Source organism: Pseudomyrmex gracilis, unplaced genomic scaffold (assembly GCF_002006095.1).
Source record: "Pseudomyrmex gracilis isolate BER0280 unplaced genomic scaffold, ASM200609v1 scaffold_105, whole genome shotgun sequence".
Classification (NCBI taxonomy): domain Eukaryota; kingdom Metazoa; phylum Arthropoda; class Insecta; order Hymenoptera; family Formicidae; genus Pseudomyrmex; species Pseudomyrmex gracilis.
The window spans coordinates 417,141-434,762 of NW_018020689.1; the positions used below are offsets into that span (position 1 = coordinate 417,141).

The 17,622-nt window shown below is 39.2% G+C and overlaps 3 protein-coding genes across 7 annotated transcripts in view; 2 read left to right on the forward strand and 1 right to left on the reverse strand.

Annotated features, from left to right (window-relative positions):
- The first annotated feature begins 756 nt into the window (after positions 1-756).
- LOC109856016 (serine-enriched protein) lies at positions 757-12,588 on the forward strand. Of its 4 annotated transcripts, none has more exons than XM_020430810.1 (11): positions 757-1,102; positions 1,509-1,604; positions 3,002-3,215; positions 7,393-7,513; positions 7,911-8,076; positions 11,023-11,216; positions 11,314-11,531; positions 11,599-11,778; positions 11,859-11,937; positions 12,015-12,193; positions 12,281-12,588. In XM_020430810.1, exons 3-11 carry the CDS (start codon positions 3,019-3,021, stop codon positions 12,480-12,482), a joined length of 1,536 nt encoding a protein of 511 aa, XP_020286399.1. In that variant the 5' UTR covers positions 757-1,102; positions 1,509-1,604; positions 3,002-3,018; the 3' UTR covers positions 12,483-12,588. The 4 variants fall into 4 exon arrangements, with proteins under 4 accessions (XP_020286399.1, XP_020286402.1, XP_020286400.1 ...); XM_020430813.1 differs by having other exon boundaries at positions 1,516-1,604; XM_020430814.1 differs by having other exon boundaries at positions 758-1,102; positions 11,314-11,483.
- LOC109856017 (probable small nuclear ribonucleoprotein E) lies at positions 9,830-10,579 on the forward strand. The gene has a single exon (XM_020430815.1). The coding sequence runs from the start codon at positions 9,981-9,983 to the stop codon at positions 10,263-10,265; it is 285 nt and encodes a 94-aa protein (XP_020286404.1). The 5' UTR covers positions 9,830-9,980; the 3' UTR covers positions 10,266-10,579.
- Positions 12,589-13,816: 1,228 nt separating the features above from the next.
- Positions 13,817-17,622, reverse strand: part of LOC109856019 (knirps-related protein-like) — a 92,154-nt gene continuing 88,348 nt past the window's right edge. For both annotated transcript variants that reach the window (XM_020430820.1, XM_020430819.1), the window contains exon 3: positions 13,817-17,553. In XM_020430820.1, the coding sequence (XP_020286409.1) occupies positions 16,522-17,553 (1,032 nt within the window). In that variant the 3' untranslated portion in view covers positions 13,817-16,521. The remainder of the gene's footprint in view (positions 17,554-17,622) is intronic.

Sequence of the window (17,622 nt, forward strand, 5' to 3'; positions counted from 1 at the left end):
GGTCATTGGTTTCAAATCGAAAGAAAAGAAATCGAACGTGCAATATCCGCGCCGGTTTAACTGTACAAGACGGTCTTTATCGTTCGAAGAACACATATAAACTCGCATTGTACAAGATCTCATCGTCAAACCGCAAAATATGCAAACCCGCTTCTAAAGCAATGTTAGCTTCAAGTAATAACTATATTTCTTTCCTGTCACGAAACCTCAAACTCGAAAGTATGCGGAAATCTTTTCTCTCCAGAGAGATACAAAGTGTATCTGGAAATTGTTGATCAAACATATTGTTAGTTGGAAGTCTTTGCAATATTTAATTAGCACATATAAATGACATAAATTACTTTTATTATTTTAACATAAAATTCTAATTTGTTGTATCAATTTTTAATACAAGGATAAATAAATCTACTAAATTTGTGCAAATTACAGAGAAATAATGGGACCTGTAAAGACGGCGGAACATAGCTTACGGGTATGTAGCACCGCGAACGCGTTTCGAGCGTGTGATCCACAAACAATCTGGCAACAACGGGGACCCAAGAAGCAGCGATCTTGCGGGAGTATGGGCCTCGTGAGACAGAGACAGAAATAACGCGAGTGGAAGAAGAAGCGCCTAAGTCTCAACCGTAGTGCGACCGAGCGAAAGAGAGAGTGGGAGGTAGAAAGAGTGAAAGAAAGAGAGAGAGAGAGAGAGAGAGAGANAGAGAGAGAGAGAGAGAGAGAGAGAGAGAGAGAGAGAGAGAGAGAGAGAGAGAGAGAGAGAGAGAAAAAGAGAGAACGACCGGCCCCTGAAAGCGTCGAGAAGCAGCATAACCGAGCGCGAGAGTCTGGTCCAGCGCGCACGTAAATCGAGCTCATTCCGTGTTCGAGAAGCATAAAATCTTCTCGAAAGATTTTCTTGCAATAGTTTTTTTCCGGCGGGATCGATCCGATCGGAAGTTGAGAACGCTCTAAAGCGGAGAATCCGGCAATCGGGAGAAGACATACGGTGCTGCAAAACTATCACGCGACTATCGTTCGGATCATCTCCGTCCATGTGATCTACTACACTCTCGTCCCTGCTGCTGCTCTCGACGTCTCGTTGGCTTCGTCGCGTGCGAAGGTAAGCGCTGCCCGATCGATCCATCGATCGCTCGCTCGCGACATCGGATTTTCCGACTCTCTGACGAAAAGATCGTATTCCTTTAATCGAAATCGATTATTGCCGCGAAATTGTACACAGCGTTACAACGTGGGACGGATACTAGTCGATTTGTAATCATTCCGGATCTTGCGTTTATTCGCGCGTCATAGAACACACTCATTATTTCATATACGTGCGCGCATATAAAATAAACAGGAGCATATCAAAACGCTCTTAATTAATTAATTCGATAATATTCATATATCATGTGAACCTGTTGATATTACGGTTATTGCAAATTAAGTTTACATTGTTATGTTGCATTAGAAACTTGTATGAACCTGTGTATGATAACACACAGCACGTTGTTTGACACATCGTTAAGTTCACAGACATATCGCGCCCAGAGGAACATCGAGGAGCACATACACGTCCTATGTAAATACATAAGACGTAAGGACGTCCCCACAACGAAGAGGCGGTAATGATCAATTTTACACGCTTATTGTCACGAGCTTCTCTCGTGCAATCTAAACGCTAATTAATTCTTTATGGGATCATCAGAGACGCGGGATGTTAGAGCATCCCTGGCAATGACATTTTAATCAAATCACATTGCCGCGAATACGACAACGAGCGCGGTGGGAAAGGAGCGTCGCGGGGGAGAGTAAATGACTGCCACTGATTACGAGCTCTCGTGTCGCGGTACAATCGACGCGACCGATGCGTTCGAAAACTACAAAACCCGGACTAATTAAAAGGGAATCAGGAGGCCCCGCCATTGGCGCTACCGCGAAAACACAAAATCCCTCTTGGCCGCGCGCCGCGCGATCGACCGAACGTATACCAACGAGCGCGCGCGCAAATCAAATATTAATAGCGCAATTAGCGCCGATTGTGCCTTAATCGGTTTTGTCGCTTTTTCCCAACGCCCGCGAATTTCCGCGTTTGCGACGCGAGACCGTATCTAGCAAAAAACTCGAGCTGGACCGCGCGCGCGCAACTGTCATCTTCTTGCCGCCCTTGCAGCGCCATTAATTTCGGATTATCGCAAATTGCTGGCGTTGTCCTCTGTTACGAGATTTTCTCTTCGTCCTATACGGGGACGCGGTAAGAAATAAATGATAAATGAACGCTTTCTTTAGAGTAAATTATATTTTGATTATATTTTGGAGCGAGATTTAAGATTGATTTGAAAAATTATATAGTTATATACTTACTTATTGTATATGTATGTAGGAACAAAATTATATTTCTTATTATATACTGCTTATCGTGTATTTATCGTATCTTTGAGTTTAACTACGAATCTTTCACAACAAGTTTGTATATTTGCGCGACTGTAGAGATTGTTCTCAAAAGAAAACAAATATCTCTTTTCACCTCTACGATATTCGTCGATTACCGATATACGACTCAACCGACAAATTCGAAACGGAAAACAGGGTCGAAGTAAAAGGCACAAAGCCGAGAGAGAGACGATAGAAGATTCGTATCCGCCGAATACATAGGACGCTAGAAGATTTTGCGCGCTTTGACTAAAACTTTGTAACGAAGTGTATAAGTTTATTTTTGATTTATTCTTAAAATTAAACACCAGACGTCCAAATTATTTTATTATTTTAAACAATACCAAACATTATCCTACATATATAACGTAAATATTTTTTAATTAAAGAGAGCCGGTATATATTAAGATCCCAAATGCGTTAATTAATTTTGAACGGTAAATAATTATATGCAGGAATTAAGAAAGACGCGCGCAATGCCGGCATTTATAACGCGGACAACAAGTTGGTTTCTTGAAGGATTTGTTTTGTTAATTACGCAAGACGTTATTATACTTAATTCACTTTTGATTAACGATTGTCTTTATAGAGACAAGCACGGAAACAATGGGAACTAGAGCCGTTGCCGTTGCAGCGGCGGCAGGTGCTGTTGGGATGACTGGCGAAGCGGGATTGGCTGGTGTGCCGAGACTACTGGAGGATCTGGCGCGGCTCTCCGAGGATAAGGACTCAGCTGATATCGTGTTTCTCCTAGGAAGGGACGAGACCCCGGTCTATGCTCACAGAATTATACTTCAAGCCAGGTCGGTTTTAACGAGCCATAATTTATGAAAACATTCATTCCGCCCTCAATTCGCGTTAAAAATAAGATGCCGAGATGTTACGGCAAATGGATTTTTTTTAGCGTCTCGAAGAAATTTTTAGACGATATTTATTCGGAAATATTTAAACTCTCTGTCGTCAAGAAAATATGTGGCTATATGAAGTCACACAACGTAATTACGGTAATTAGAAATCTTGATAAGTGACTCGTTCGAAGATAAATCTCCGATGAATTGCTCGCTATGTTTCACAAGACCTGATAAGATGATTTCTGTGCGGAGCAGCTATATTTTCTCAGTATTCCCGACAGGAATACGAAATTGCATGCAGTCGGTTACTTCGATAAATGAACACCAAGCGTGACACCCTCTGGGAACTGGATTATTTGTAACTGGATTATTTGTTGCAATAGTAATTTTTGCTTCAACGTTCCGTCGCGCACATCAGATATATTGTCAAGCGAGAGAGAGAGAGATTTCCTCAGGGAGCTTATAAACCCCGTAAATTAATCGTCACGTGCGATTAAATGTCACGGAAAATTCAATATACACGCGCGTATACAAATTTCTGAATACAATGAAGAAAACATTTTCGTAATACGTATATACTTGTTGTGTTGTGTGAGTATTGGTGACAAAATTTGCAAATAAGCGATGTACATCATAATCAAAGTTGAATTTAATGCAAAATGAAACGGTGTGTATAAAAAAAGGGCCGTTCATCAATAATCAATTTGCGACATCAAAGCGAATGCAAAGCCGCTTTATTTCCATCGAAAAACACGACAAATGTTTCCTTTCGCGCTAGCTGCAGATAGAAAAGAACAAAGCTCGTCAGTTGTAACGCGCGCGCGGGGAAATATTATATTGGAAATAACGGGAAGAAACGCGAAATTCTCTGTCGAAAGAAGCAGCAACTTATTGAACGGCGTGGGGGCGCCGGAGTTCGTGCCGGCAATGAATCTTAACTAAAGAGCCCTGTTACAGCTTATGAAGACAGTCACGACGAAGAGAATCGATCGGTTGTTCTAATTAGTTAGAGAACGAGAGGAGCGGTTCTCCTTTTCTCGAATCCCGCGGAGATTTCTATAGCTATACGTCTCTCGTGTACGCGTGCGTAATGTCTCTCTTTCTCTCACCTTGGATTTGTAAGAACGGATATTTAGATGGGACGAAGAACTGCGCGTTCGCGAAGAGTTGGGCGCGCGCGCATCGAGAGACAAGACGGGCGCTAATTGTAAAGTCAATTATGACATTTCCGCGAATCCCTTTAATATCGGGCGCGGAAAGTAACAGCGAGACCTTTGTCATCGCCCCGTCATCTCCACCCTCCGGCGTTATACTCGATTCAGTGGTGCGCTGCAGCGCGAGGCTCGGGAAAATTAAGTTACGCGTGTTCGTGACAGATGTCCGCGGTCGAAACGAACGGACAATGCGTGCTACCGCGCCGCCCAAACTCTTTACGACGCTCTCTCGCATTGAAAATCGTGATAAAGAGGCGTTCTCGAGGACTCGTCTGCCCGTGACGAGATAGTCTAGCTGAAAAAAAGCGGAAATAAAATTTTCTAAGAGCGCGCGCGTATTATCGATCCCCTTCACACACCTTCTTTCCCGGATAATCGTCACTTCGATAGAGTTCCGTTGAAAGATAGAGAGAGAATAAATGGGGCTAAAAAGTCGAACGACAATCGCAGATGTCGAGAGAAAAAATCAGACGGTAAAGTATTTTTTTTCTTTTGCTCTGATGAACATATCGCTTGCGACACGTTGCAACATTGACTAAATACACATTCGATATTTATTTTTATACAAAAGACAACAACTAGATTTTCTCAAAGCAAGAATTAATCGTAGTGTCTTCTAACGATTAGGTACACGTAAGTAAGTTTGCAATTTGTAATTTATTTGTGCGACTTTCCGTTATCGAGATTAAGAAATTTCGCGACACACGTAATCTCGTATACAATATTTTCTTGTAAAACCACAGTTTACGAAACACCAGTTTACGCGGATAAACATCGTTTTGCCCTCTCTTCTCTGATTTCGTACGCACTGCCAACACTCTCGAGTTTCACGTCGAGAGCTCGAAACTTTTGCCACGTCCGTCGAAAACGCTCAGCTTAACCGAGACTAGTGCAACCGTTCGTCTGTACTTCCGCGTGCTTTTCATCCACTTTACCTCGGGGTTTCTCCTTCGTGCGACCTAAGCGTTTTGTTATATATTTTCGCGTGCTTCTCATCCGGCGCCAGTTCGCGACCTAAGCTGTGACTTCAAAGGCTGCTGCGTTTCCGCGGCCTTTGACACAATTCTTTTTTGATTCGATGGAAAGCGCCGATGTACTTTGCGCGATCGCACGGCACTTTACACAATCCTGCAGTCTCCAATTTCTTTCTTTCATACCTTCCAAATAATATTACGACGTACAAACGAATTTTCTAAGGCAAAAAAATTGCACGATAAAAGTTTATCGAAAATTATGTAATTTATAGATGTGTAAATTTTTCTGTCTGTTTTACAGACATCGATCAGAAATCTATATATCAAAAAGATAATAATGCATACGTTACATCGTATTAATTTACGTGTATCGGTTATCTAATAAACACAATTAACATTGATCGATTATATTGTAAACTAATAATATTTGAGATAATATGAATTATCTAGTACAAATATCAATATATACAATATACAATGTATTCTCTAAACTCCAGATAAAATATACACTGTAATCTCTAAATTTCAGATAAAACTAATTAAAGTTGGATAATTAGGCGCGCAGGTGTATATACAGAATATTTTTTTTAATGAGAAATTGTTAGTACATAATAAAAAGGGGAATATTAACGAAGACGCGACGAATATATACATATATATACATATATATATATATATATTTGCAAAATAAGAGACGGTAAAGAATAACACGGTAAGGACTATTAACGGAATTAACTTTCGAGCTTCGTTATCAAAGTACAAATTATCATGAGTCTCTTTTTCTTTCCGCAGAACACTGTCTGCAAAACTAATTAACGTTGCTAAGACCACGCGGAATGAAAACAAAGCTTGTCTGAGTCGATTGAAAAACGAATCAATTTACGCTCGTCCGTCTGTCGGGTTGGAGCTCTTGTACCGAGCTGTTCCCGTTTCTTTCTTTCCTTTTGCGTTGTTGGAAAACACTCCATCTCGTAAATTCAATTTCGATCTGATATATTGAGGGGGTCAATAGGATACCGTTGGAATGTAGTACTGTATTTTTCTGTACGCGACGTTTATTCGATTTCTCATTTAATTATACACCAGTTCTCTCTAGTTTCGACATGTTCATCGCGACACACTGTTAAAGAACGGTAACACATATGCGCGAGGTGTTTCTATCGCGCTGCATTGTGTCACAGAATTTTATACACACTCATTGTCAATATGAGGTGAAAATGAGGTACGCGCGCTCGAATAATAGATTAAAACAGAAACTCGATATTTTCCAACATCACCAACGGTTTATTTATTTACGCCTTTATAGAGAGAAAACATACACTACGTTTTTTTTATAGTGTCTGAAAAAATATTTTAAATAATATTAATAAATAATTTATTTTCATATTTGCTCATATGTGGTGCAAGTTAAAGTAAATTATCTTTGTCAAAGTATTCGATTAAATTACACAGAAAGCCATCCCCGAATTTGGTAATCTATTTTATCCTGCATATCTTCGCGTTCATTACGCCAATAGCGTAATTTGTCGTACGAATCGAAGGGTCTGGATCGAACAATTAATAGGTCACTTGATAGGGGAAGTTTCTCTCGATCCACGCATTCTCTCGTTCGCTATCTTGTTCCTAGCGAAGGGAGGGGCACGGGAGAAAGGGTGCTTCTGAAGAGAACGCCTTTCTAAGGGTGGGTATGGAGCGCACTTCTGCCGTCGTGACTCGGTTTCGTGTGTCCCTGCTTCGTGACGAAGTCAATTAAGCTCTTTCGTAATATAACGAGAGGCACCGTGCGAAAACTAGCGTGATGCAGCATCGCGCCACTTGTTTGCTTTGGGGAGACGCGCCAGAGAGTCATAGATTGTTCAAAGCTCGGTATACGTGCAACAGCGATCGATACTGTCGCGTTTATTTTTGAAAAAAAAAAAAAAAAAAAAATCATTTTTTCAGATGCAAGAATTTCACAGCCGCCAAGAGGATTGGCACCGCCGGGAATCCGACACCGGTGCGAATGCCGCACGCTCATCCGGAAACGTTTCGCCAGTTTATTCGCTACATCTACACCGGTATGGTGGGTATCAATTATGCAATTTGATAGCTCTGCGCACGCAGTTAACAAGATCGAACGTACGTGATCTTGCAACATTGTTTTTTTTATTTTTTTAGTTTTTTTATTTTTTTGTTTTTTTTTTTATCACACTTTTTTATCACACAACACTTTTCTCCCCATTGTTTTTTGTTTCAATTTGAATACGATATATATTTTTATTTATAGCGAAGATAGTGAGACGCAAAAAATTTAGAAAAAACTCTTTATATAACTTGAATGATATTTTACTGATATAATTACTTTAAAAGAATTTGTATATTTATAAACCCGTATTTTAACAACAACAAAATTTTGACGGAAAATGACAGATTTCGGATAAACGGTCAAACTAACATCTTTTTAAACTAAATGATTGTAGATAATATTGCAAGATAGCGGAATTTTCGAAATGCTGGGATTGGCCCAGGAACTTGGCATCGAGGAACTTTGGAGAAGTTGCGAGGAGCACGTATCCACTACTTTAAGTCCTGGGAACGCGTGTGCGCTTTTAACAGCCGCTTTGGAAGCTCAAGAACGAGTTCCAGGTATTTATTTTGTTCTACATATACACGCAATAAAGCAATATCGATTTGCGCACTGTGACAGCTTTTGACCAGTTATATCATCTTTGAAAAGGCGTGTAAAGCTTCGCATAAAATGATATTACTCACCATAAGAAACAAAGAGCTCGTCTTTATCGGTTGCCATGTTTCATCATGTTTTCACGTTCTCGGCAGCACTTTACGAACGATCTCGATGCACGTCCCACGGTACATCGCCTGCGTATAGAAATAACATAAAAAGATATAGATACCTAGAATTTAAGAAACCGCGCGCGCGCGTACTATGTCTGTCAGACTTCATTTCCTTGTTTAAGAATTCTTTTAACTTGAAGTTTGTCACGTAAAAGTTATATGTACCGGTATTACTAATGATATTGTTTTACTGGTATTCTATTTACATTAATGCAATGCGCGTAATAAAATCTCAAAATGCCAAAGTACGCTATTGTGAAATTTTTGTTTGCTTATTTTTTTTCTAGTTAAGATAGAAAATATATGTACATATATAATACACATAAACAATTTTAAAATGATAAAATACCTAATAATCATCGTATATCCACATCACTTCTCTTCCACTTTGACGAAAAAACGCGAAATGCACACAATTTTTGGGTCAATTCGAGCACGTAAAAACACATCGTGTAGATTTCAAGTCGCGATTTCACTGTGCGCGCACAAGTGTATACGCGTAATGTTACAATAATGACTGTACGCGATATTTAACACGTTACTTCAAACGTTTATCACTTTATGAGAGACGCTCGTAAGAATTTATCGCGAACACGATTCTTTTTTTAACAAAACACTCGCAAAAAAACGGAGCAATTCGAATACGACTCCTTACTGTCGCCGCGACGGTCTCACAACATGGCGACCACTCAGTTTCGAGAATCGCAATATCGTTCCTCGATTCTCGAAATATCAAAAGAATCGATATCACCATATATCGCTTCAAATCTGGTAAAAGCAGGAAAAAGACTGAGAGCAGCAGGAGCTATATAATAAACTGTAATAGCTGTTTCGTCCTGTAAGCCAGCGCTATGTCCATGAGTGGTGCGCATTGGCACCTACGTAACCATGTCCACGAGGACTTGTCGGTACGTGCGCTGGTGGACATGGTTCTATTCCGCGCTACGTCCACAGCGTGCGGTTCTATTCTGTGCTATGTGCACGAGTTTAAATGGTCACTTTCTTTAAGTGTGTGAGTATATTCGAGAGCGTGAATTTGATTTTTTTTGAAATTTAAAATGACCGATCTCGTGATGAGAAGATGAGAAAGGAAAACAGAAAAGGATAAGAAAAACCATTGCAACTTTTCGTACAACATAAATGTGATATACCAGAAAAAATGTGATAGTCAAGAAAAGAATCTTAATTTAGCGAGCAACATCAGAATTCGTGGAGTGTAGTCAAATATCACCTCATTTTACATCATCATTTGCTGCTCTGTGNTTTATAAATTTTATTTTATTTTCTTAAAAATACTACATATATATATATCGCTCTCGAATATACTCACACACTTAAAGAAAGTGACCATTTAAACTCGTGCACATAGCACAGAATAGAACCGCACGCTGTGGACATAGCGCACCGACGTGTCGCTCGTGGACTGGCTGCGTAGTTCCAATGTGTACCACTCGCGGACATGCGCTAGTTTACGGGGCGGAAAAGTGATTACACATTCTCTTATAGACGTGGCTGCTCTCAGGCTTCTCGCTGAAAAAACTAAAATCAGCATCACTGTAGAGAACATAGTCATATTTGTTGACGTTGGTATCACTGTGTGCGTCCCACGCTTCCAGATATCATCAAAAACACAGTAAAAACAAATTTGTTTTGAGGACTGTTGTTCTTCGTCAATTTTTGAACAAGACACAAAAATGTCGTACAAAGGACCACAAAAGGTACAGAAGGTGATGGTTCAGCCCATCAACCTAATATTTCGATATCTGCAAAATCGCTCGCGCGTACAAGTCTGGCTGTTCGAGAACGTAAACTTGCGTATCGAGGGTCACATCGTCGGCTTTGATGAATATATGAACCTGGTGCTGGACGACGCCGAGGAATACCACATGAAGACGAAGAACAGGAAGCCGCTCGGACGAATCATGTTGAAGGGTGACAATATCACGTTGATACAGAACACCAATCCCGGAGGAAACTAACGGCGCGGGACGAACATAACCTCAACCCGGCGCCAAGCTTGGTTTCTTCTGAATCATCACACATCTTGATATCTTTGGACTATATACAAAAAAGACTCCGGACAAATGCGTATTGACTCTATAGAGATTAAAACTGTATTGCGTGATTGGATACTAGATATATGTATGAGAATGTTACTTTGAATGTCATATTTTGCACCATGATAAAGTTTGTATGTAAAAGCTCAGTCTGAACATGTATTATGTGTGAAGCTATGAAAGATAAAAGAAATGTGTACAAAGAATGAGTAAATAGTTTTTGTTACATACAATTACATTTGTATTTTTATCTACTTAATTTTATTATCCTCAAAAAATTTAATTGAAATACATGAATTTAAACTGGATATTCTATCTTTAGTAGAAAGATGTAACACTTGAGGAAATACATATTTACAAACAAAAATGGCAAAAATCAATTCATCTGTTTAAATGTTCTAAAAATATCTGACTCTACAAGTTTATCTTTTGTAAAACCAGTGAACCAATAAGCATTGCTGTATGTAAAAGTATGTACTAATTTTGCTGATTTATCTAAACTAAACCATTTTGCTTTTAATATATATAGAAATATTTTTACAATAAATTGCAGAAGTTTTTAAAGGTTTTTTTTATTTAGTTACATTCAGTGTTACAAATCAGTATATACAAATAACAGTTTAAGATAATTAAAAAAAAATTTCTAAGTACCTAAGATCTGTTATTTTTTATTCTTTAGGTGGAAAAGCAGCATGTTCTTCTTTTATTGAGAAATGTTTTACCTTCATTGGTGAGAATGCTGTGGATACAGTGAAAACAACAGCATTCTGTAATCTTCCAAAAGATGCCCTAATCAAATTGATATCATCCGATTATCTCGGATTAGAAGAAGAGGAGGTATGGCGAGCAGTTCTCAATTGGGCTAAATATCAGGTTTGCTTAGTTTGATATATAATATTTTTTCTCCTCTAAAGATATCTCCTAAAATGTCAAGAACACGGTGTTTAAATCACAAGCGTCGCTATTTTAGGCAGGAGTGACGCAGCCTACTCAGCACTGGACTGAAGAGGAGCGCATGAGAGTGTGCCAGCATTTGTCCGGTGTGATAAATCATGTACGACTGTTGTTGATCGACAGCCAGGTGTTCGCGGAGGAAGTGGAGCCGACGGGGGCTGTGCCGATAGAGATGTCGTTGGAGAGGTACGAATTTTTCAGTCCCGATCGATCGAGCGGCTCAAAATTTTTAAGGTACGATCTAACAGGGTGGCACCAACCGTGTGGCGGTATCGCCTTCGATTTCGACGTTTCACTTTAGGTATAGGTATGCAGCTCTGCCGAACAAGTATTCCGAGATATGCTCCGACAAGCGGCTCCAGCCGCGAGTAAGTCCATTTCTTTTCCCGGGCTCGCAGATTCTCAGGGACAAGGTTGGTTTCCAACGGCTCCTGAATCAGTGGTACGGCGTGTCCAAACAAACTTGGCGCTTGGTCTATCGGTGAGTTTCAAAAATTTACAAAAAATCAAACTTTGACTTATATAACTGTATTTTACAAACACACATTGATCTTTCTTCAGGGCTTCTACTCATGGTTATTCCGCTGCATCTTTTCATCGACACTGTGATAACATCTGCCCAACATACGTAATAGTGCTGGTACGTGTAAAAATTTTGTTCTCAACATTTGTGTTTTTATTGAAAAAAAACACGAATTCTGTTATTTGTCACTTCAGGGAGTACGCGGTGAAATATGCGGAGGGTTCAGTGACGTTCCATGGGGCAAAACCAATTCTAAAGCGCAATATATCGCTTCGGACAAGAGTTTTCTTTTCACGTTGACGAACAATCAAGACGTGCCGCCGACGAAATTTGATATTATAAAAAAATCATTCGCAATCTGCTACCATCCAGAGTGAGAATCCGCAATTTTGTGTAGATGATTCTCACACCTGTTTTTGTCCCAAATTTATTTTGATTTAATGTAATTTGCGCATTGCAGCATAGGACCTATTTTTGGCGCCGGAGCCGATCTGCTTATATCGAGCAATTGCAACGTCAACAAGGAAAGCTACAGCAATCTTCCTCACAGTTACGATGGAGATCACGCTTCGAGTCAACTGCTTATGGGCGATTATCACTTTTCAGTGGTTGACTATGAAGTATTCACTCCTAGCCACCCTGCTCCTAAATCCAATCATTGAAGCAAACTTGCAAAACTTTTTGCAATGATACATCATTTTTGTTGTAGTAAGTTCTCACGTAAGTGTTATTATATGTTATTTTTTCTCTCATGATATATATTATATTTTGATATATATATATATGTATATTTGATATTACATATTAAAACGAGAGAAAAACTTTTCTACTTTTATCACGAAAATCACATTTTTATACATACATATATATTTTTAAAACAACTTAATTCAAAGACTGATTATCTTATGTTATATGTGTAAAAATTATACGATATTTTTTGTGTAACAATCTCTCGAATAAATATTAGATCGTTTTTGATACTTATGTCATACTCTCAATCGTCTCTTTAATAGTCTCGGCAAAAGTACATATACCTACCTATGTTTCCGCTCTGTACGTAATGCACGACTTGTATGTTCGCCAAACAGAACATTGCGAAAAGCATACGTAAGGCAACGCGGATGTGTGTATTCATGAAACCGTCCGAGTATACTTGGCATACGTACGCGTTGAATATTCATATCGAGATATATTACGACTAAATGCGGCCATCTGTCACCTGACATTACTACGTTAAACAGTTACGTTTACAAATTCAGCTTAGCCCGACTACATATTGTCGTGGTTGTTTCTTTTTTTTTTGCCGTGAATTCGCGTATACATTAACGTCGAGATGCGAGACTCAATTCCTCGTATTCACTTCATAACAAGACTTACTAGTGCCGATTATGCTATGACGTCACGTGCGGTAGGTGTTACTAATGCCTTCCACTTCTAATTGCAACTTAGACACTGTTGTGAATCGTACACATAATGAAAAGTGTAATTTATCTGTATAACAATGCTTCGTAACACATTGAAAAATGATCGAAAGTATAAATTGATTCTTCACTTTATGCGCGATAAAAATTTGGATCACAGTAGTTTAATAAATGTGATTTACTAAATTCAAATTCTTTCTAGCACAAACTACACCAAAAAAGTTCAAAAATAACAATTTTTTTTTTATCCCGAATTGGCCGTTTAATGGGTTTTATGAAAATAGGTAAAATAACAACATTTTATTGTTACTATGTGTCATATACAAGTGCTTACTGGCCCCGGTCCCGTTCCCACAAACCATGCCGTTGTTCGTTTTATTGCCATGCCAAAGTTTATTTACAAACTTCCCATCTTATCAACTATCTAACAATACATGCGAAATAATGTACATGTCTCTTAATGTAAACGTGCACCTCTGACTATACGCACATATTTACTTCATCAATTAAATATAATAAACGCCTGTTATATAAATAGATAATTTTATTATAAATGTTCTTTTTTATTATATTTAATCGATGTTTTTTTTTTATATTATATATGTATATAACTTATACAATTGTATACACGCATACGTACGTACATAATTGGAATAAAACGATTTTTCTTACATAGTGATATACAATACTGGCCCTTTATTGACTACGTTCAAATCTACAAGAAGCGCCTAAAACGAGACGCGACGTCAACAGTGATCAACAATAATTGTAAAATATTCTCTATTTCACAGTCATACATCTATGGAATCTCGAGATGGATGTATTACTACGAAACAAAAACGTACTTATAGGAAAGAAAACGCTATACATCTGTGTACCCCCTATATATATATATATATATATGTACAAATTTTATACTAAAATTGCATTTTTTACAATTGCATGTGTTAATGTAACTTACGTTTGCGCAAGATGGTAATGCGGGAGAGCTTGGCATCAATTGTATCAAGGCACAAGTTTACTTTTTTTTGGCACCTACGTAATTAACGCGACTATTTCTAATTCGTTGCGAGATCATTTGTATTTACATCGCGTAGTGTGTGTTTGATTTTGCGAAAACTTTTGTACTGTACGTTGAACTAATAGAACCATCGCGTATACAATTGTTACCAGGTTCTCTCAATCTATACATATATATTTTTTTTTCTCCGATGAAAATCTCAAAGAATTGATCGTCCGTGACGCGTAGCCGACATACTACACAACTCGGACGATTTTCTCGTCTACGCGCGACACTCTCTGCCTTGGGCGCGCGCGGCCTGTTTTAAATTCCAGAAAGGCACTACCGGTCGGCGCGAACGGGTCTACAAATCGTATCGCGATTCCGCCTTAAAAGCGAAGCTGTGTTCGTCGTTTGTGTTAGCACTTGGGACAAAAGTATATTGTCCGTGAGTGACTTGTGAGAAGACTCGAGTCAAACGAGGGGGAAGAAGGAGGGGAAGAAGAGAGAAATAAAATTCGAGAGAAGAAAGATATATATCTTCGAGATTCTCGACGTTCGCGGTGAATCCCATCCCGAAGGAGAAATACAAATTACATAATAACTTAATACCGTGAAGTCTGGACCTCTTTTTTCATTCATTTGTCCTCACCGAGAGTTATAACCGACAGTTCTGTTATCCTTCTTTGAAGAAGAACAAAAAATAAATGAACAAGAGGAGAATAAATACATCGTGTCGCGTTAATATTTTCAAGATTTCTTCTCATAGCAGCTTCCGCAACGACAAGAAGACTATAACTAGAATAACATATTGACGGAAGTGACATTGATATAGACATTTGTAAAGATAAAACAGCTATCGATGTGGTGTAACGTGTACAACGTGGTGCCGGCGTAAACATTCACACACGCATGCATTGATGTGTTTATCGGACGCGACGCTTGTCATGATGTGTTCTTCGTCGTTTGTCTTCGTTCCGCGTGATTGCCGCGCGATCGAGCACCACGCGCGCTTTTTAATTAAAACGGCGGAATCTCGTTAAAGTTGATTGGCTGTTACGCAACATCGCGATCGGTGTCTCGCTCACCTCGGGATTGAGATGTCGCGTGTCAAAGTTTTTTTTTCTTCCGCAAGGCTCGCTTGACACTTGGACACGTGCGCACACACGATCGGAATTATCCGGAACGGGAAGAGGAAATCGCGAGAGAGTTCGACAAGAGGATACGATAATACGCGTGCTAGAAGATAATTACAGATTAGATCCTGTAGAACTTGCACTCTCGCGACATCAACACGTGAGTAACTCTCAAAATGTTTTATATCGGTCTTTTTCTCTCTCGCTTTCTTTCCTTTTCTCTCTCTCTCTCTCCAACAATTCCTTTCGTGTTTGCATTGTGTGAAACATAGTGAAAATATAGAAATTCCGTTTTCCTACGCAATTAAGTGATATATTTATAACTCGCGGCTTGTTTTCTGATTTCTTGAAACAGAGAACGCGCGCAAGATCTTTTCATGATCTTTTATGGTAATATGGTTTATGGGAAATTTATTAAAAAATCGTTTTATGAAGTTAAAAAAATATTTAAGTATATATAATATTTTTTTATTACGATACATATTTTTAATGAAAATTGATTTCTATATACTTTTTGATACTATTTCTGGAAAAATTGTTTCCTAAGTACACACTGCAAATATAAGTCGCATCTGGGACTCAATGTACACAAGAAGAATGCAATAAATCGTTTTTGCAATAGAAAAAGGACTTTCTTCTTCTATATGTCGTTTTAAACCATCTATCAACAGCTGATCGATTGCGGCTAAAAGAGATCGACGCATAAAAGAGAAATTTATTTTTCCTCTTCTTCCTGTCGCGGAACGATTCATTGCCGATCAGTATAGCAATACTTAAACAATTGTTCTCGTTACATATTCAACAAACAATAGTTTTAATAATATTTTTAACGCAATTTTTTTCTTATTTACAAACATAAATAATTTGCATTGGTTAACGTAGCAAAATAACAAAAAATCAGCTTTGAATAATTAAAATCATTCAATTTTTCTTTGTGTTGAATTTGAACGATTGAAATCATTCAATTTTTCTTTGTTGAATTTGAACGATTAAAATTATTCAATTTTTCTTTGTTGAATTTGAATGATTGAAATCATTCAATTTTTCTTTGTTGAATTTGAATGACTGAAATCATCCAATTTTTCTTTGTTGAATTTGAATGATTGAAATCATTTAATTTTTGTTTAATATGATTTTGATTGGCTTAAGGTTTCGTCGTTAAGTCTATTGGCTTTTTCGAGGACAAGCACTCTGTGTCGCTATCCTCGTCGATCTGCGTTTTCATAGAGAGATCTATCGGATCGTCTTGCGGCAACGAAATCATTCGTTCGGGACTCATTTCTAATATTCGATTCTCGGGACTTCGCGGCTTCGGCGTCGGTGCTCGGTCCTTGTCGCAAACTGGATTCGAATAGAATTCGTCGTTGTTATTGCTGCTGTCACAAAGGTCAGTGTTGGCGGTCGACGTGGAAGGTTTGGATGGATCTGTCGTGACTGTTGTTGTCGCAGACGACCTCGAGAAACTATCAACTTCTTCGATTGCCGGCGTTCCCGGCGTGTGTCGCAACATATTGGATGCAGTGTGCATCACGAGAGGATGAGACGCGCCTTGCGGTCCGTACAGATGATAGGGTGAGAATCCTAAAGTAATACTGGACGGCGACAGAAAAGGTGGTGGCAGCAATGGCATACCGAGGTGAAAATTCAACGGCAAACTCTGCAGCGGCAGCGGATGCGGCGGCCGATAAGAATGTCCGGAAATCGCCGAACTTCGCTCGGAGATCTCGACGGAGCCGTCACTGTTGGAGCTACCGCTCGGCGAGCTGACGTTGGGCGAGGTCGAGTTCTTGTATTCGTCCAGACCAAGCATGATGTTCTCGTCTCCTCGTCTCTGAGTGCTGGGAGAAGTCGTGGGCCTGCGTTGCTGCTGCGCCAACTGGTGCTGCAACTGTTGCTCACGGAGAACAGACGGATGATAATGCGGACGGAGTTGCTCCAGTTGTTGCTGTATCTGATTCTGCTCCTGCTGATTCTGCTCTTGCAGCAGACAGTGGATTTTGAACCAATTCGATCTGCGACCATAGCGCGAACCAGACTTGGACATGCCGACGTTGAGACATTTTGCCAGCCGGCAAGGTTTGCACGCGGTACGATTCTTTTTGTTTATTATACAGCTGCCGCCGTTTTTGCATTCGCCGATGCTGTTTAAATTGTTGTACGAGCGTCCGAAAAACGACTGCAACAAAAACAAATAACAAAAACAAACCGATTAATTAATGTTCTGTTATAGGTATATGGAAAATGT

Bases quoted from the DNA above. Each gene is read 5' to 3' on its own strand.
- LOC109856017 (XM_020430815.1), top strand. From the start codon at position 9,981: ATGTCGTACAAAGGACCACAAAAGGTACAGAAGGTGATGGTTCAGCCC.
- LOC109856016 (XM_020430810.1), top strand. From the start codon at position 3,019: ATGGGAACTAGAGCCGTTGCCGTTGCAGCGGCGGCAGGTGCTGTTGGG. The intron at 8,077-11,022 runs GTATTTATTTTG...TTTATTCTTTAG, and splicing joins AGCTCAAGAACGAGTTCCAG to GTGGAAAAGCAGCATGTTCT. The intron at 12,194-12,280 runs GTGAGAATCCGC...TGCGCATTGCAG, and splicing joins GCAATCTGCTACCATCCAGA to CATAGGACCTATTTTTGGCG.